This window comes from Chelonoidis abingdonii, chromosome 2 (genome assembly GCF_003597395.2).
Source record: "Chelonoidis abingdonii isolate Lonesome George chromosome 2, CheloAbing_2.0, whole genome shotgun sequence".
In the NCBI taxonomy this organism is placed as follows: Eukaryota; Metazoa; Chordata; order Testudines; family Testudinidae; genus Chelonoidis; species Chelonoidis abingdonii.
The window spans coordinates 192136127-192156364 of NC_133770.1; the positions used below are offsets into that span (position 1 = coordinate 192136127).

At 38.2% G+C, this 20238-nt stretch overlaps 1 protein-coding gene across 4 annotated transcripts in view; it reads left to right on the plus strand.

Moving 5' to 3' along the window:
• CARMIL1 (capping protein regulator and myosin 1 linker 1) overlaps nucleotides 1-20238 on the plus strand; it is a 282448-nt gene that overhangs the window by 189194 nt on the left and 73016 nt on the right. For all 4 annotated transcript variants that reach the window (XR_012655331.1, XM_075062881.1, XM_075062880.1 and 1 more), the window contains exons 21-26: nucleotides 5100-5272; nucleotides 6476-6544; nucleotides 10330-10423; nucleotides 14681-14779; nucleotides 17150-17278; nucleotides 17582-17713. Coding sequence is in view for 3 of the 4 variants with exons in the window: in XM_075062881.1 (XP_074918982.1) it covers nucleotides 5100-5272; nucleotides 6476-6544; nucleotides 10330-10423; nucleotides 14681-14779; nucleotides 17150-17278; nucleotides 17582-17713 (696 nt within the window). In the remaining variant the exon portion in view is untranslated. The remainder of the gene's footprint in view (nucleotides 1-5099; nucleotides 5273-6475; nucleotides 6545-10329; nucleotides 10424-14680; nucleotides 14780-17149; nucleotides 17279-17581; nucleotides 17714-20238) is intronic.

Here is a 20238-nt window from a genome sequence, read left to right on the forward strand (position 1 = left end):
GTATAATGACTGTAGAAATGCAACCAGTCATTTTTGTAGCATTTTTGTATACCATTTTTTAAAAAAACAACAAAATGCCAAGTGTTAAAGATGCATGAGAATACAATACATGAATTGTAAATTTTTTTAAATCTATAAATAGATGTTGTACTGTGCAGGCTATAAAAACTTTTATTTCCTAGCACGGCAGTATGATTTCAGTGGCTGTATAATTATCATACTTTATTCTTTCCCGCTGCAGAAAAATGGATGCTGCACTGCTGGCTAAACATTACTCAAACTGATGATTGAACTTCCTGTGAGGGGCTGAATGCCCTCAGTTCTGGTGTCAGTGGCAGTGAAGGGTGCTCAGCCCTTCATAGGAGATTCTCAACACCTTGCAGGATTGGGTCCTTTGTGTTTTTTAAAGCATTTGTATTCTTAGATTAAATAAATTGAATTTGATAATTAACCTTCCAAGTGTACCTAGCAAGTGTGTGGCAGTATCAAATGTAATATGGTCTCTAATTACATTCTTTACTATAAGAAATATTTTTCCCCCATTCCCTCCCTGAATAAGATCAATTTAAAAGATGTTTAATGTAGCAGCTCAGCATCCATTTCCTGCAGCAGGAAAGAAGAAAGTATGTGTTTCATATCAAGCTCCCAATATGCATCTGAAATCATAGGGTGCAGCTGGGGAATAAAAGTTTTTATGGTCTGTGCAGAATCACATCTATTTATATAGGATTTTTTAAAAAAGAAATATTCAATTCAGATATTGCATTCTCATGCATATTTTAACACCTGATCTCGCTCTCTTTTTTTTGGATTGTGTAAAGTAATGTTTACTACTGGTTGAATTTCTGCACTCATGATATCAAATCACTTAAAACATTTCACTCATTACTCATTCAGTAGTGGCAGGGAGAGACACAAAAAAACCAATTAGTAATTCACCTACTTCTCTATCAATAGTGTGAAAATGAAAAGAGTTTAAATGCATCACACACTGTAAATAACATGCTGTCTATATTTGTAACATGGCAATACTGTATGTATAAATAGCTGAAGAATTATGTTGCAGGAGATTGTTTCAGACTATAAACTCTCCCTTCAGTGTTTAAATAGAATTAGGCAGGAAACAGTTCTCCCATCTTGCGAGGATTTTGAAAAAATTTCCAATCCCAAATTATGGCAAAAATGTTGAAAATTTTCATCAGGGAAAAATCCCCAGCCCCCCACCTCCAAATCGGATTGGGTCAATTGTTTTGATTGTTGACCTTTTTTAAAGCTATAAATTAACTTAAATTTCCTAAGAAATAGTTGTTTCAACCTGAAAACCTGAAATTTTTCATTTTAGAAATGTCAAAAAGGCATTTTTTTCAAAAAAAAAAAAAAAAAAAAAGGCGGCGGCAAAACAGGAAATTTGTCAAAGCCGGCCCTTTCCAGTGAACAGTTTTGTTCAGTGAATTGGCATTTTCCAATGTGAAACGTTTTGTAAAAATAATTCCCAACATGCTCCAGTTCTGACTGCATAGCCTAAGTAAACATCAGGCTCTTCAGAGCAACTGATGAGCTCCCTAACTAAACGCTGAAAAATTTGAATACGTTGATAATTGTTTAAAAAATAAATAAAATACCAGAAAGCATAACTGCCCTCTCAACTTGTGAAAATGCAGCAGCCTCAGCTTCAGAGGTGGACCATTGTGAATGGATTTGTTCCTGCAAGCCTTGTTGAAATCACTCATTCCCACACAGGGCATCAGTTCGGGTTATGAGCTTCATTCCTCAACCAGTGCGAGACACAAGTATTATTATTATTATTATTAATTACTTTATGGCACTCGAGTATATCAGATTGCTCATAATGCAGATAAAAGACAAGAACCCCATCATGAGGAGCTAGCTGGCAAACTAATCAACTTCAGACATGAAGCTATGTGGGTCTAACATGGCAGTCGGGAGTAGCTGCAGGTGGAGAGACAGGGTAACAGAAATAAGGTCACACAGCTACTCACTCAAGACTATTCGCTAGCATGAAGAAATAAAGGCATTTTTATACTTGATGTTTAAATGTCTTGGTTGCCTCATTTCTTGTCACTATCTCAGGGGAAGGGATTTGAATGATAAAGCAATGTTCGAGTGTATCAGCGCAGGGCAGGCGTTCTATGCATTGAGAGTTTGGCAAGGAAGAAAGCGTAGAAACAGTTATAGTAAGAGTAGAGAAGTGCATTATTCGCGTTGACATTATTGAGGTGGAAGGAGGGCAGTGCCATTCAAAAAAGGTTGGAGTTTTGTAGGACTTTGAAAGTAAAGACAAGAAGCTTAAAGTTGATGCCGTGGAGAAGGAGAACTATGGGAACATCCGAAGAAGGATGACATGGTCTGACTAGTTGGAGCTGAGAGTGCTCATTACTGGGACCCTACCAAATTCACAGCCATGAGAAACACGTCACAGACCATAAAATCTGGTCTTTTGTCTGCTTTTACCCTATACTATACAGATTTCACGGGGGAGACCAGCATTTCTCAAATTGGAGTTCCTGACCCAAAAGGGAGTTGCAAGGGGGACACAAGGTTATTTTAGGGGGGTTACGGTATTGCCACCCTCGCTTCTGTGCTGACTTCAGAGCAGAGCGGCCTGGAGAGAAGCAACTGTTGGAGGGGCATCCAGCTCTGAAGGCAACACCCCGCCAGCGGCAGCACAGAAATAGGGGTGGCAATATCATACCATGACATCTTACATCTGCACTGCTGTTGGCGGTGGCTCTGCCTTCTGAGCTGGATTCCTGGCCAGCAGCTGCTGCTGGCCAGCAGCTGCTGCTCTCCAGCTGCCCAGTTCTGAAGGCAGTGCCGCGATCAGCAGCAGCGCAGAAGTAAGGGTAGCAGTACCACACACCCCTCCCCTTACAATAACCTTGCGACCCTCCCCCACCAACTCCTTTTTGGGTCAGAACCCCTATAATTACAACATGAAATTTCAGATTTAAATAGCTGAAATTGTGACATTTCAGATTTTTTTAAAATCGTATGACCATGAAATTCACCAAAATGGACCATGAATTTGGTAGGGTCCTACTCATTATCTTCCAGGAAACATTCAGCATTGTGCAGAGTCAGGGTCCAAAATATTTGTAATGTATGATAATTTTTCCCCTATTCTGAAAAATGTATAATTCAAGCACTACCGAGTCTAATTTATATGTTAAATCACTAGAGTTACGACTACTCTAGCCAGACTAGCAATTCTTTAGTAATCCAAGGATGCTGTGATGGCATTAATTTCATTTAATGGGAGGTAAATGTCTCCAGGCTTATACTGGGAAAAGTTCAAGTGTGCATTTTTATGCTCACAAAGGTTATTTTTCTAATTATAAAATTAAACAAATGCAGCTTACAAGTCCTAAGCAAAATTTAAAAGGAAAATAACTTTTCAAGACAAGAAAACTGCTGGGCTAATCAATCACTTTTCAGAAATGGTCCATTTACTATACAACGAGCTCCACAACAGTTGAATTTTCTCCTTTTAAGAATAATTAAAATTGTACGTAGTGATGATCCTCTGCATTTTACGTTTCTGTTTTAGTTGGTGGCAGTGGGGTAGCTTAAGCAAGTACTGCTGGACTGATTAATGTGCTCATGTGTCCTTTTTTCTGCTGTGACTGTGTCACGGAAGCCCTTAGTACCTCAATTAAACGTGCGCATCCAGTCTCAATAGCATTCCAATGTGAAGTTAATATTTTTCTGACTGCATAAGGGAATAGAACAGGGAAGCACTAAGAGAATTAACAGTTATTTGATAGCTGTCATTTAAAATTATCAATGCATTGCTGTGTCAGTGTTAGGCTCTTTAATTATAAACTTCCTATGCCTCCAGATTTTTATACATTCTCTCTTTGTAAACATACATCTCAATGCAACATGCTTTTTGGTTCTAATTTGTTGTTACTTGTCATACAGTAGTGACAAGGGGCCTGGACCACGTAGTGATAGGTACTGTACAAGCATTTTGGTCTGTAAAAGGGGTATTCACTTTTTGAAGGATTATAAACTTGGTGACTGTTGAATAAAGGGAAATACAGTAACTCCTCGCTTAATGTTGTAGTCATGTTCCTGAAAAATGCTACTTTAAGCAAAACAATGTTAAGTGAATCAAATTTCCCTAAAAGAATTAATGTAAATAGAGGGGGTTAGGTTCTCGGGAAATTTTTTCTTACCAGACAAAAGACTATATTTTATATATCTACACAGAGTATAAGTTTTAAACAAACAATTTAATACTGTACACCGCAGTGATGATTGTGAAGCTTGGTTGAGGTGGTGAAGTCAAAGGGTGGAAGAGGGCAGGACATTTCTCAGGGAATGCCTTACTGCTAATGATGAATTAGCACTGGGCTGAGCCCTCAAAGCTTAACACACTCTACAAGGCAGCATGAATGAAAGCGACAGAGACACACACCCTGAAGTATTAACAGGCTGCGAGGCTACATCGGACCGCGAAAGTAATGGCAAGAATTCTAATAAAGCAGGCCTAAATGACAATGACGACGACAAGGAGGATGTCGTTGAAAAGGTCAGAATTTTGCCTACAGAAGCCCTTAGTGCTGTACAACTGATGTAAGATTTATTGAGGAGCAAAATGCAGAAAATACCGAAATCCTTCATTTGTGGTGAATGACAGACTTCATAAGAGAAAAAAAATGCGAACATGAAAGAGCAGAAAATAACAGCTTTTTTTTCTAAGTGTATCATAGACACTTTTTCAGCATGGCCCTCTTAACACGCAGTCGGGACGGCTTGACTCCCAACATCCGCACGTAAACGGGTCTGTACTGTAAGCCAGGGACTTCAGGAATAAAGTTGTCAGATTGTTTGACTAGTTCTAATTGTATTTCAAGGATCGCAGATCAATATGTTTGTTTACCGTATTGTGTTACAATAGCTACAGTAAACACAGAGATGAATCTGATACATAGTGTTCCCTCTGCCCTCCACCCCACTCCTTTGAGAGGTTCACTAACTTGTAAGGGAGCCGTAAGAACCTTCTTTTAGTTGATGTATACTAGAATGCATTCTCAGCTCTTGTTCGTTGTTTACATTGTTTATATACTCCACAGCCTTTGCAGTCACTATCCCTGGCCGATTCCAAGCTGAAGACTGAGCTTACCATAATTATCAATGCATTGGGCAGCAATACTTCTCTTACAAAAGTGGATATTAGTGGAAACGGAATGGGAGACATGGGAGCAAAGATGCTAGCAAAAGCCCTGCAGATAAACACCAAGCTCAGGTATGAAAACTTTATTCGCATTAGGAAGATTGTATGTTTAATAATGTTATAATGCCTGTTGCCAGCATTCCCGTTCTCCTGTTTTCTCTTATGCAACTGTTAGGGAAGTCACGTTGCAGGGTTATCAGTTTCCCAATCACCATCCTTTTTATTTAAAATAAAAATAAAGTACTTTCTCCCTGCAAAAATCTGTACAAATAAATACATTTATTTATGAGAATTTTTAACCACAGAAGTCTGGAAATTCTCCTTTAAGGTGACTATCTCAAGTTTAATGTAAATCATTCGACCACACCCATCACAGCTAGGGGTGGAGGAACCAGTTTAGACAGAATAAGAATTGGTACAATCCTTTCGTGATACCTCAAGCAAAATCTAAATCCTTTTAATTAAAGTTCAGAACTAACAAGATTTCAGAACTGCTTCTTCTGTGGCTCCTCTTGGTTTTCCCGGGGGGGCCATGAGCAGATTTCAGGGAGTCCGCCAAGCAGGACCAATGTTCAACTTGCTGGGGCCCAGGGCAGAGAGTCTAAGCCCTGCCACCCGGGGCTGCAGCAGAAGCCTGAGCAACTCAGCTTCAGGGAGTGTCCTGAGCCGTGGGGCCCCGGTTGCTGCCCTGCTTGCTACCCCTTAATGCTGGCCCTGGCTTTTATATGCAGAAAGCCAGTTATTGCAGTGTAGGTGGGCCATGGAGTTTTTATAGCATGTTGTGTGGGGGGGGTCTCAAAAATAAAAAAGTTGAGAACCCCTGCTGTAATGAAAGGCTACTGCAGTGCATATCTGCAAAGAGGAAAGTTTAAAGTTGGTGGAGGTGGGGGTACTATAACTGAGAAATCTCTTGACTCTGTAGGTTTAAATTAATAGCAATCAATGTGTGTTGTCATTTTTAGTGAGGTTGCTGCTTTTGATTTATTACAAATAGAAAATATAATGCAGGGATCAATTCTACATTGGAAGCAAGGTAGACAGAATAGCCTACTAACTCTGTCCTTTATTTCTGATATTTTAAGGTTTTAATGAGTAGCTAAATTTATGTTTCTAAATGATTTTGCCCTTTACTGTGTATTTTTGGACGCACACAACTGTGTAACCTTACAATACAAAACTGCATTATAGATTGCTACTCTGTTCAGTTTGTTTAAAAAGGGAAGCTGTTTTTATTAATTCAGACTCTGACCTTTGTATAATTTTGTTTCCCAACAGAACCGTAATATGGGATAAGAATAATATCTCCGCACAGGGCTTCCAGGACATAGCAGTGGCAATGGAAAAGTAAGTTTAAAGGAAGATAACTGATGCGAGAGGAAATCAAGAAATATCTCCTAACAGTGCTGGGCAGCTGCAGTTCACCTGGGAGACAATGGGATTTAAGGATGCTCAGCACCTCTCATTTTTGGGCCTTTTGAGACTAAATCTAAAGTAAAGCTGATGAATTCACTCACACTGAGCTCAAAAGGGAGGGAAATGGCTCTTTTGTTCCTTTTTCCATGCTCCAGTGGTAGGCACTATATAATAATGTTAAAAATGTGGAGGGGGTTGTATAAATTCTTTTCTTGCCATTGATCTATGTTCTTAGCAGTCATTATTTGTGCTTTAAAAGCAATTAGTTGTCTGAATGAAACTCTGTGTCCAGTAGTCATCACCATAAAATCAGCATTTTGGTCTGTGTAGTCATCAAGTAAAAGCTAATAATGAGAGTCTCAGGAACTGCAGTTGTTCATTATAATCCCTATGAAGGTGTGTAATTTTGGGATCATTGAGATCACTGATGCAGTGGCATCTATTAGCAATGACAGGCTGAATCACTTTGATCAATATCCATCTCTGTCACTTTTCTGTATGTGATTATTATGTTTTTCAGGGAAAAATGCAGATTTTAAATTAAGCAGCATTGGGAGTTGTTTCATATCATTAGATCCTATAGACAGGAGAACAAGAGTTTCTTTTGAAGGTGAAGATAATAGACAATTACTAGTCTCCAGACTGGATGTCTGGCAAAAATGTACAGCTGTTTGAGGTAGTATCTTAATCCTCTGTAGAATCATAATTCTTGCAGTTGAGTTCATCAACCAGCTTGCTGTTATTGGTATAGGATGCATTCATTTCCCTCAGTTGTTTCAGTTTCTGCTTCATTTCAAAATGGAGTCAGTTCTACTGATGGAGGAAATTCATAGGAATGATCTATAATTAAGAAAGTAATTTTGGAGTGATTCCAGTGATATTAGTGAATAATTAACAGAACTTGGAAAGGCCATTTATCAGCTTGCAGACCTTTCTTCTTTATAGAGCAGGAACATGTATTTATAGGAGAAGTCTGAAAGGAAAAATATGTAATATTTTCCCCTTCAGATATGCTCAAGTAAATAAACAGAAGAGGGATCCTAAAGCGAGAGGAAATGAACTAGACAGGAAAACTAAACAGGGCAGATAGCGTCCCCTTGCTTTTTATAGAGGTTACATCTCATTTACTTAGCATGGAAGCTTAGGTCATCATCTGTCATCTCTAATGTTTTAATACCACAGACAGTATCACAACCCAACTCATGAACAGTCAAGCTTGAAACTGTGAAGACTGGGATTTCTGTCAATGTTTGCTGAAAACAATTCACCTTTAAACAAATCCATCTCAATGACATATTGGGAACATCTTCCTCCATATGTTTCACAGAAATACAGGAGACGTTGCTAATTTTCTCAGAGAAGATAAATGCCACCCTTAACAGAATGTATTGTAAAAATATTAGATATTTTTAAAAATGTTGTTGAGACTATATTTTTGTATCCCTACACTGGCAAAGCCATGCTTCCGTAGTACCATGCGTCTAATTGCGTGAGATAGGGAAGGAAAGCAATATATAACACATGCATTTTTATAACATCAAAATTACATATATATTCCCCCTTTTATGTGAAGGTCCTGGGAAAATGATGTTTCTGCTATGCAATTCTATAGGTTCAATCAAAAGAAATTCAGAAAGGATACCATTGTCTGTTAAGTTTTATATAAAATGTTGAGTAATTTCTCTAGAATTCGATTAAGGCCTTGGTTCAATAAAGCACCTAAGAATGTAGTTGTCTATCCCCATTCAACAAGGCCCATACTTACGTTCCATTGGCTTTAGTAGAACTTAAGCATTGGCTTGTGTGCTTTGCTGAATCAGAGCCTAAATTTCTGTAGAAATGTATGGTACTCCGTTTTATAGGACTTTCTGTAAGAACTTATAATAGAAATATCTCAACTTCCAAGCCTAATAGTGCAGGACGAGAGCAAGTGCTGTGTGTACCCTGGGGAGCTGGAACTCTTCCCTTGCCTGTGGTATCAAGTTCAGATCACAAGACTGGAAGTATAAACTGACCATAAACCTATTCCTGTTAGAGCAGAATAAACAGTGAAGATGTTAAACTGTTATTGCAGTAACTGTGCAGTATGGAGCAGGAGTCCTGGAGAAAACATCCCATATGACAATGTCATGTAAGATTGTTGTAATGTGTGATACAAAGGGGCAGATAAGGTTCTATGGGCATCCTTCACTTCAGCACTTTCTGGCCTTTGAGTGCTTCTCTTTAAACCTATATTAAAAGAATTGTTTGTTTTGTTGGTAGGGAGCGTAATAATACACCGGATAAGCAAAGCAACCCGTTTTAAACCTGGAACTGGACTTTATTGAATTAATGAGCTATTAGGGGAAATCTGTTCTTGTTGTCAGAGAAAAATGGAGCTTTAAGAAGGAAAATAACAAGCATGAAGGGATGTTTAAGACTTCAAAGGAAGCCAAGAAAAGAGAAGTAGAGTATGAGGATAAATATTGGTTGTTCTGATGAGCAAAGTTTCATGCAAGTTTAAATTCTTTTCTTCCCCTAGAGATTAATTCAGAGATGAAAATAAATTAACATTCCAGAAAAATTTTGTGTGCCGGGAAATAAATGGATTATAGAATTTTTCATAGGATGCTGTTCATCTAAAGTTCTAGCTTCATGATTATGCCCATGGAGACTCCTTGTGCTTCATATCTTTTTCATGTCCAGAGGCTCAAGCCTTTGCTTATTGATTGTAGTATATGAGCTAGTAATTATAGACTGCACTGAACATGCTATATTAAATGACAAACGGCTGCTCAAAATCCACATGTTTTTAAAAAAAAAGGCAATTTTTTCCCCTGCCAGGTACTTTCACCTGTCAGGCAATCAACAGCTTCCATAGCAACTATCCATCTTGAGCTCTGTTATCTCTGACATTTAAAAATAGTCCAGCCTGATGGACGACCAGTTATTGACTATTCTGTAGCATATGAAGACACACAAGCTTTTGTGGTATGGACTGTTCTTTTGAAAGATAACTCAATAAAATGTAGGAAATAATTATATAAAATAATACTGAGCTGTAGTTGATGCTATATACATTTTGGCAATTGCTATTAAAGAAAAATGCAGCAATTTGTTGTAGCTCAAGTAGCTACATATATAGTAATATTTTAAATAGTAAATTTCAAAGCAGTTTGTAGAATTCTCTTTCTTTCTGATTATCTCCATTCAGTAGGAGCTGATAATTCCTGATCTTTCTTGTAAGTAGAAAAAAGGTAACCTATCCCCCGTGGGGAAAGTTTTTTTTCAATAATATAAACGGCAGCATAATCATCCAACTCCCATTGAATGTCCATATCTTTACCTACTGTATAAATACCTTTATATCTCTAATTAGATATAGGAGGAAAATTTTCAAAGACACAAAAGGAAGTGAAGTGTCCAGCTCCCATTGACTTTCAGAGGCAGTTAGATACCTAACTGCCTATTGTGTCTTTTTGAAAATCTCTCCCTTTGTCTAACTAGAAAGAAGAGTAAGGTTCCATTCCTGCAAATATGCATGTGCTTGACTTTAGTGGGCTACTCACAAAGTAAAGTTACAGACATATGCAAGTGTTTGCAAAATCAGGGAAAAAATTATTGGCAAAAAAACTAGGAGCTGATTTTATTTGCTACTTTTCTCCTTATAATTATATGTAGTAATTAGATTACCATCTCTCATTACAGTAAAGATTTGGTTTTTTGTCTTGTTTTAGGAATTATACTTTAAGGTTCATGCCAATACCTATGAATGATGCTTCTCAAGCACTTAAAACAAATCCTGAAAAAACAGAAGAGGCGCTGCAAAAGGTATTGCATATACAATTCAGTCTCAGAAAAAATGAGTAATAACTTCAACTGGTTGTGAATTCATGCTTGGCTGAGTAAGAATTCTTTGCTTGATTGAGTATTTTATTTACATGGACACACATGAACATGTGGACAGGTTATGATAATCTAGAATCATAATTGCATGGAAGACTGTTTTCAAAAAGATTCATTTGAACTGAGAGCCATAGAATGCAATGGCTAAATAACAAAGAACCACAAAATAAGGAAATACTGATTAAACAATGTGTGTGTGTGTGCGCGCGCGCATATATGGTTAGAAATTGGCATGTGTGCATGTTTCTATGAATTCAGATAGTTATGTGCATTTTATTGCTGTTGAAGCGTGGAGAGTGCTCAGCACAGTACAAGACACAAAAGGTTGAGAGAGGCTGTTGTGGAATGTAAACTCGTTTTTCATTTAATGGATAGATATCAGCATATTTACTTGATGTGTTCACGTTACATATACACAACACACACACACACACCATCCTCAAAAATTAATGTAACTGAAGTGATCTTTTGGATAAGAACTATGTTGGCAAAAAATTGTCTGTAGCTGTCCAAATCTCATGGATTATAGATCTACCAACTGGGTTTTAACACAGTCAGTCATGCAAGCTCTAAAGGAGTCATCTTGTCTATCAGGAAAAAAACATGGTCTGCAACTTTTTAATAAGGGTGGAGGCATAAAAACTCTCAAAAGCTGTTATTAAGTAACGTAAGTATGTGATCCTTATGAACCAAAAAGCTTGCAGAGAAGTGACCTTCCAAAGGAAAAATACCTTTATGATGTATTTGGATGATCTGAATTCTTTTTTAAAACCTGAAGCGTATGGGTTTATATCCCTTACATTAGACAGATTATAATATTTTTATAACAGTGGATATTCCTTTTATCAAGAGAAAGCGAGATCTTTCTAAAATCTAATGAAGCCCTTGGCCTCAATGTTATCTTGTGGCAATGAGTTCTACAGCTTACTTATGCACTGTATATATAATGTATTTTTTTTCTCAGTTAACCGTTTGTTTGGTTTCTTTTGTTGTTAAACAACTTTTCAGGGATTTTTTTTTATACATCATGAAGAAACAAAAAAGTATAGTCACCTTTAAAGTAGATCTGGGTGAAATTTTTCAGGTCAATGGTTTGTTGAAAAATGCTGTTTTGGTGGATCCTAAATTATTTGCAAATTTGACATGAATTCACTGAATAGTTTTGGCCCAAATGCTTTTGGGGGGGACTTAGATGCCATCCACAAAACAAAGGTGGTGGTGGCCAATTTATAAGTTTTAGCCCAGTGGTTAGAGCTCTCACCTGAGATACGGGAGATCCAGGTTCAGTTGCCACTTCTGCCTTAGGTGAGCAGGAATTTGAACTTGAATCTCCACCATTGCAGGAGAGTTCCCAAGTCACTGAGTGGGGCTCTCTCAATCTCCTGTTGAAACTATTTCGCTTTGTATAAATAATTAGTTGTTGAAGCAGGGACTTGAACATGGGTTTCCCACCACCAGGCTAGAGTCATTTTGGTCTTTTTTCCCTGGCCCAATGCCTATTTGTGGTCATTCATAATGGAATTTTGTTTCATCAAATATGAACTTTTTTTCCAGAACTGACAGTGAATTGGCAAATTAGTTATTGACCCATCTCTACTTTAAAGTATCCATTATCCTTTAAGTTGTCGTTTGTGCCTTTCACAGTAGATTGAGTAGTTGTAAAAGAAATGTGTATAGTATCTTATATGCTTTTAATGTCTAGTATAGATCATCATGGTGTTAAAGACAATGTTTTAAAGAGAGAGAAAAATTATAGTTCATTCCTTTTAGACAACTTTCAAACATTAAATGTGCAAAAATGAATAATTGGCCATATCAAGAAGACTGCATCAACAAAATAGGTAAAGAAACACCAAGGCAAATTTTACAACTTATAGATGTTATAAAGCAAACACCTAAAATGAGACTAACACGGGTTGGATCACAGAAACCCCTTGGGACTGCCATCAGAGGTGTTGAGACTACCTTTGAGCTCGTTTTCCCTTCCACCTTGGGACTCCAGAACCTTTCCTTGTTTGAGGCAGACAGACTTGCCTGTTGCAAACACAGACCCAAGTCTGAATCATGTCACCTAAAAGCTGCAGGCTTAACTGACAACAACTTAAGAAGTGTTCCTGTTTCCAGTGCTCAGATGCCCAGCTCCCAATGGGGTCCAAACCCCAAATAAATTCATTTTACCCTGCATAAAGCTTATACAGGATAAACTCATAAATTGTTCACCCTCTGTAACACTGATAGAGAGATATGCACAGCTGTTTGCGCCCCCCCCCCCGGTATTATTACATACTCTGGGTTAATTAATAAGTAAACAGTGATTTTGTTAAATACAAAAAATAGGATTTTAGTGGTTCCAAGTAACAGACAGAACAAAGTAAATTATCAAACAAAATAAAATAAAACACACAAGTCTAAACCTAATACAGTAAGACAATGATTACAGATGACATCTCACCCTCAGAGATGTTCCGGTAAGCTTCTTTTACAGACTAGCCTCCTCCTAGTTTGGGTCCAGCAATCACTCACACTTCCCCCACCCCTATCCCCACCCCGTGGTTACTGTTCTTTAATTCAGTTTCTTTCAGGTATCCTTTGGGGGTGGAGAGGCTATCTCTTGAGCCAACTGAAGACAAAATTGAGGGTTTCCAGGGGCTTAAATAGACTTTCTCTTGTGAGTAGTTTCCCTCCCTCCCCAGTGTAGAATCCCAGCTACAAGATGCAATTTTGGAGTCACATGGGCAAGCCACATGTCCAGGCATGACTCAGAGCTTACAGGTGGCAGCCATTGTTCACAAGCTACCTTGAACATCCTCAGGTAGACTTCTTACATGGATTAGAGTCTTCCAAGATCCACTGTCCGTTAAGTGCCCCATCAAGAAACACTTAACTTGCAAATTCCTTTCTTTAGAGGCTGACCCAAATGCCTTACTAAGGCTACTTAAAATCGAACAAGTCCACAGCCAATATTCATAACTTTGAATACAAAAATGATACATGCATACAAATAGGATAAATATATCCAGTAGATCGTAACCTTTGCAGAGATATGTTACATGGCATATCTAGCATAAAATATATTCCAGTTATGTCATATTTACATCTATAAGCATATTTCCATAGAGCATTATGGAGTACACTGTCACGGGGACATTTTAGTGTGCCAATAATTAAGGTCCAAATAGATATTTTAATGATTTGTCGCTTTGTTTTTTAAACAAAAAAATGCTCATGCACCAGGATGCTTGATAGAAATTTTGTAACTTGAAATCAATGACTTTTATACAGTATTGTAAAGCAGGGGTTTATCTTGGCACAGCTGAGAGCTCTAACTATGGTAGCATAGAAGTACTGTTATAAAAAGATGTACCTATATAAGCAGGTTTTGTTTTTTTCTGCAAGTTTATTTGTTCACACTTTTCCCGATAGCTTTTTTTAGGTTTATCTGTGTGATATGAAAATATGTTGTCACTTTGTTTCCTACTTGCAGAGGACTGCATAGAATATTTAAATATCACATGGAAAAATGTTAGGTATATGTTGAGGTGGATAAAGGGTTAAGTGTTTTATTACACCTCTACTCCAATATAACACTGTCCTCGGGAGCCAAAAAATCTTACCACGTTGTAGGTGAAACCGCATTATATCAAACTTGCTTTGATCTGCCGGAGCACCAACCCTGTCTTCCCCAGAGTACTACTTTACCACATTGTATACGAATTAGTGTTATATCGGGTCGCATTATATCGGGGTAGAGGTGTATTTGTTTATTTGCTCCTAATAGCTCTCAATTTTATAACTCTTCAAGGCCCCCAAATCAGCAACATACTTAAGCACATGCCTAAGTTTAAATTAGTGAACAATCCCATTTGAAGTCAGTGGGACTACTCACATGGTGAACTACCTTTCTGAATCAGCGCCTAGATAGTAAAAGTTCACTTGAAAGAGAGAAATAAGCCCAGAAATCATTAGACATAGTTGTAGCCAGAGCCTTGCAAGTGAGAGAATGTTTGCATACATGCTGCTCAGTGCTGAGCCCTATGGAATAAAATTTAAGTCCTATGAGCAAAATTGTATTAAAAGGTGATTATTTCTCTTATCCTGTTGTTTTTTTTAACATACTGACAATATTGAAAGTGAAAGATGGGGAGAGTAGAAGCAGTATCCTAATCTGACTTTTACTTTTAGATAGAAAACTACTTGCTTCGTAATCATGAGACCAGAAAATACCTACAGGAGCAGGCATACAGGCTGCAGCAGGGCATCGTCACCAGCACCACACAACAGGTGAGAGCCTTGTGCTTTGCTGATAGCTCTTCCAGTGTTAAGCAGCTGCCTCGGGGCCAAATTATTCTATTTACATCCGTGTAACTGAAAGAAGCATTTGGCTTTTACAGCCTGGTTGGTTTTCAAAAAGGTTGTCACTGCCAAATTCTGTACTATGGAAGCTGCAGAAAAACCATGTTTTTGCGGAAGCACTTACGTACTACACGGACACATGCTATGCAAAAACCTAAACTGAACGCGAGAGACAGAGGAAGTGTCACGTTCTCTGTAGGGGAAATGAGGAAGAGGGTGACTTTAAGCTCCCTTTGTGCCCTCCAGGTTCTGGGCTGCTGCATGGACTAAAAAGGCCCGGGTGTAACTTAGGAAGTTATAAGTGGTGCTCTAGTGCAACAGAAGCCAAGGTGGCTTTGATGGCAAGTGCTATAACTCTGGCGCCTCTCACTGTGGTGTACCTCCTACACTAGAGCTTGCAGGAGGGCCAGCAAAGGGGGTGTAGGGTGATCCTTGGCAGCCCAACACAGTGCCCACCCCCAGGCAAGTCTGTCTTGGCTTCTTACAGGCTGTTTACATCCCCTATACACCACCAGAGCAGGGTGGCAGAAACTGGATGTGACAAAATGGCTTTTACTTTGAAGCTGTCTAACCTGCTTGGTATTCAGTGAAACTCCAAAGCAAATGGAGGAGCAGAGCAGCTTAGAGGAAAGGGGAGCAGGGGTGGGAGGGGGCACTTGTTCTAATCCTTAGTGAAATCAGTAAAACGATTGCCTCTCCTTGCGTTATCTTTACAATCTTTTTCTGACTTTTGATTCTGAAGTTTTTTCTTCTCCCTCCATTATGTGACAAAGTAGATGTGACAACATTGTATTATTAGAGCCTGAAACAATTTTCCACCCTCTTGACAGAGAAAATGATGCACAAGGATGTATTGGTATTAAAAACTGCAAAGGCAATGCCTTTTTATTTTATTTTAGTTGTCATTCATCTATTCCATTACCATCTTTTTCATGTAAATATTTTCCTGTGACATTGTTTAGATCTTTTTACAACTTAATCATTTCCCCTTTTTTCCCCCAGAATAAAAGCGCACACACTTTTCCATATATAAAAATGTGTGTAACTACAGAACCTCCAGGGAGTTAACCTTCACTATTTTTATGCTATATATAAATTACTTCTATATGATATGTGATCAGGAGTAAATCATCTAGTTCATCCTGTGTCACTGCATGATTATTCCCCCAGTATATTCTCCATTGATTTGTCCAGTCCAGTTTTTAAATTATCCAAGCAATGGAACTTCCCCCCAGTCTAACAGTTATTAAGTTGTTCGTAAGCCCTTCGAAGAGGAGAAGCACTATAAAGCAGTGAAGAAGGAAGATGCTGCAGACACACTGCTGTACTAGTTGTAGATTCAACATTTTTCAAACTGCAAATATAACATGATCATGCATGTACTTGGTAGGAGTTTCAACATGTTAGATGAATAGCCAATTTTAATGAATTCACTTAAACTGTCTGTATTGCCTATGTACTTTTATAAGTGCTTCGTGGCCCCACCCCCAGTTCCTTTTGTCACAAGTGCTTGTTAAACAAAACACGTCCTCGCTCGTGCCTGCCAGGCATATTGGTCTGTCTTGCGCATCTCATAAAGGCACACCTACACTACCTTCCCACTCTGTGCTTGGAATATTTTTTGTGTTGAAAACAAGTATTGAGCATGTGATACAAATAAATATTTAAAGCTTGATATAGTGCATTGTGAAAGATCTGGTGCAGCTTTCTGCTTTGGTAGCCATAGATCCCAAATGATTCTTTGTGACTGAAAATCTCTAGTTTGCTAAAGAAATTCTCAATGCTTACACAGTAATGTTTTGTTCAGACAATAGAAATCATTGCTTTGTTTGAATTGGTTGTAGGGGGAGCTTAGTGTTACTGTCCAAGTTTTTGGAACAATTCAGTTTTAAGGTCGGTCAGTAATGTTTTTGCCATGTCAAAAAACAAAACAGCCCCACCCCAGCCCTAAAAAGATAATTTACAGCTGTGGGGGAAAACAAAATTAATAATAATAAACAATTAATAAAGAATATGGCAGTGGTTTGTTTGAACCTTTTTTACTATAGTAAGAAATATATATAAATTCTTTAAACCAGGAACATATGTGTACACACAGACTCTGATCATGCATTTCTAGAGCTTTTGCATTCCAACAGCAATTTCCACCATCTTCATTTTGATTTGGAATCTAGGTTGAATCCCACAAAGACTAATATTTAACTTTTTTTTGTTCAGGTACACTTCTTGGCAATTTAACCCCTTGTCTGTTTTTACATCTGCTATTTCCTCTTCATTTTTTATTTTTGTTCTGAGTAGATGATTGACAGAATATGTGTTAAAGTGCAAGATCATCTCAACTCCTTAAGAAATTGTGCTGTGGATGCGGTACAGGATGACCTGAAATCTGCAGAAAGGCTTATGCGGGATGCTAAGAACTCCAAAACAGTAAGCCCTTCTGAGCATTTAATAGTTGGTTACGCTGAGGAGGCTAGTATAAAAATCATCATAAAAGACTATAACCCTGATTCAGCAAAGCACTTAAGTACATACAAAGTCCCTCTCTTTTTCCAGAGCCTATAATAATATATCACATGAGAGTGTTTTTCAGATTATCTGAACTGGTTATTATTTAAAAAAATGAACTTTTAATAAATATTTAAATGAATGTAGTCATTTCCATCAGTTTGTTCAGGTTTGAAGGTAGTTGGCTGAAAGCTAACTTTAAAAGTTGTAATATCTATCCTACAGCTATTACCAAATCTGTACCATCTCGGTGGAGCTTCTTGGGCAGGAGTGAATGGCTCATTATCCAATCCGATACAGGAGACACTGGAATCCATGGCTGGGGAAGTCACGAGGGTTGTGGATGAACAACTTAAGGTCTGCATATAGAGTTTTTTCTAATATACCTTGCATATACAAATGATACTAAACAGAGGTGTGCAATTGTATCAAGATTTTCCATTGCTATTGTGAACAAAAGAGTATATCTCAAGCATGTTATGAGAACTAGAAAACCCATCAAACTTCAATTGTATTCTTGATGTTAGTTTTGGAATATGATGTGCTGATTGCCTGGATGGCTAAGAAAATTTTCTTAGTAAGAAGTACAAAATTAACTTAAATGTTTGGCACAGAAATAAAAGGAGGAGGGATACACCAACTTGTATCAAGCCAGTTATTGGCACCTCCACCCTGTCTTGTGGTTTTGCCAGAGGAGGGCAACTTTTAGGTTGCAGCTGAGACTGCAGGAGAGTTATACTGAGTGAGTGAATCTCCCAGGCACCCTAGAAAGTCCCTAGCAACTTTATAGGATGTACTTGGCAGTCCGGGTGCCCCAATAGAGCGGAAGTTGTGAGCAGCATATGCTGTGAAGACTCCGCTACTGGGGAAGATCTATCAGCAGAACCTTGGTCTGTAAGTCAGTCCCACCAATTTCACTTCTGTCTTTTGGCTTGCATGTATTTACCACAAGTCTTCCTTCCAGGAGCGACTAGTTAGTTGCTGTCCATCTTTTCAAGGGGATCCTTTTAAATGTTTCTTACCAAACATACAATTCTTCAAATGGGAATTAATCCCTAATGATCTGCAGTCACTCAGCTTCCCACTTGCTTGATCATTTGAAACTATACACTAGGTCCTGTGATGTAGTTAAAGGAGCTGAGGAAGAGATGTGCATCCCACATAGTTCAAATGTTAAAAAAAGAGATCTGCGTTAGGTGCGGCAAAGGGGCAAGATGGAAGATTTTTGCAATTCTGTGAAGGAACATTTGAAAAGTATAAGGATGTTGTTGGGGAGGGAGCGGGATTAACCCATTCATACCATACTCCTGTTCACCAGTAAGCAGCTAGGCTATGTTTGACTATATTTAAATTTATCAAAGAATCTGAAAATGCAGATTAGACTTCTCAGACAAAAATAAAATGCGTTAGTCAGTGGGAATATAGTGAAGAACAGTAATAATAGCACATTACTAATTACTTTTCCCTAAATTAAAAAAGTTAATGAGGAGGAAAATGTTGCGGATTATAGACTGTTTTGTTCCCCTCTCTCCTTTACGTGTAATAAGGTGAGGATTCTATGTATCAGTTTTTATTTTAAATCTCTTTTTGCTTAAGAGCTTGTAGAGGTGAAGCTAATCTCTCCACAGGGTTCTTGACTATAGAGTTTCCAGGCTTAGTCATGGAAATATGCATAATCAGTTCTGTTCTCTGTGCAGGACCGATGCATTTAAGAAAGTCCTGTGCATTTTAAACAGTCTTGTCAAAGAAAAGCTACATTTAGAATTTCATTTACAGAAGCATTGCTTGGTTGTATTGTGGTTTAAGATTGAGGCATTTACACTTACACATCTTTAAAGCAAATGGCACTTTTTTAGACCAAGTTTACAAATAATAGAAGTAATTGTAAAAGGATATTATAGAACCAGGGATCTGCTAGGTGCCTTATAGGTAGCTATGAAATGAAGTTCCTCTATATATATTTAGGTGTCAGTCTTCCAGGTCAGGCTGAAGACTTTTTTTTCCTTTAATTTGAGAAGAGGATTAATCATTTTTTTTGTTTTCTTGGATTGTTTCTGATTGTTCAAGAACTTCCTTGGCATTTACCATTTGTTTGTGAACCTAGATAGGAGGCTTAAGTAAATCAGCCTTATTGGCAGTATTGTCCTCAGGACAGAAACTGTGCCAGAAGTATTTGGAGTTCTGGTTTTTACTTCAGTTCCCATAGCAACAAGAGCACACCTTTTTGGGAAGTAGCCAGTGAAAGTTGGAAGAGGTCACCAAAGAACCTTTGATTGAGTGACCAGATATCCCGTTTTTATAGGGACAGTCTCGTTTTTTGGAACTTTTTCTTATATAGGTACCTATTGCCCCCCACCCCTTGTCTCGTTTTTTCATAGTTGCTGTCTGATCACCCTACCTTTGAACAAATGGGAAATGGGATTTTTACCTGAAACAAAAGATAGGGGAGGTGAAGGGAGGAGTGGAAGAAAAATAAGCAATTTGAAGTTAGTGAGTCGGCCAGGGAAATAGAAATCACAGCTGAGCTCCTAGAAAATACTTTGCAAGTTCTTGCAGAGTATCACTGCCAGGAAAAGTCACCTGCTGATGCAAGGAACCCAACAGTTCTTTTAATCTGCCAATGAAGACCTCAGGCAAGAGACAAGATCCTGAAGCAAGAGAAGAGACTCTATATGGCCAGCGGGACAGCTTTGTCCAAACCTCCTCAGAAGCACCTGTGACTCATAGATTTTAAGGCCAGAAGAGACCTTATCTTGATTTTAGTAAGGCTTTTGATGCCGTCTCGCATGACATTCTCATAAGTAAACTAGGGAAATGGGGCCTAGATGAAATTATAATAAGGTAGGTGTACAACCAAAGGAGTAATTATCAATGGTTCGCAG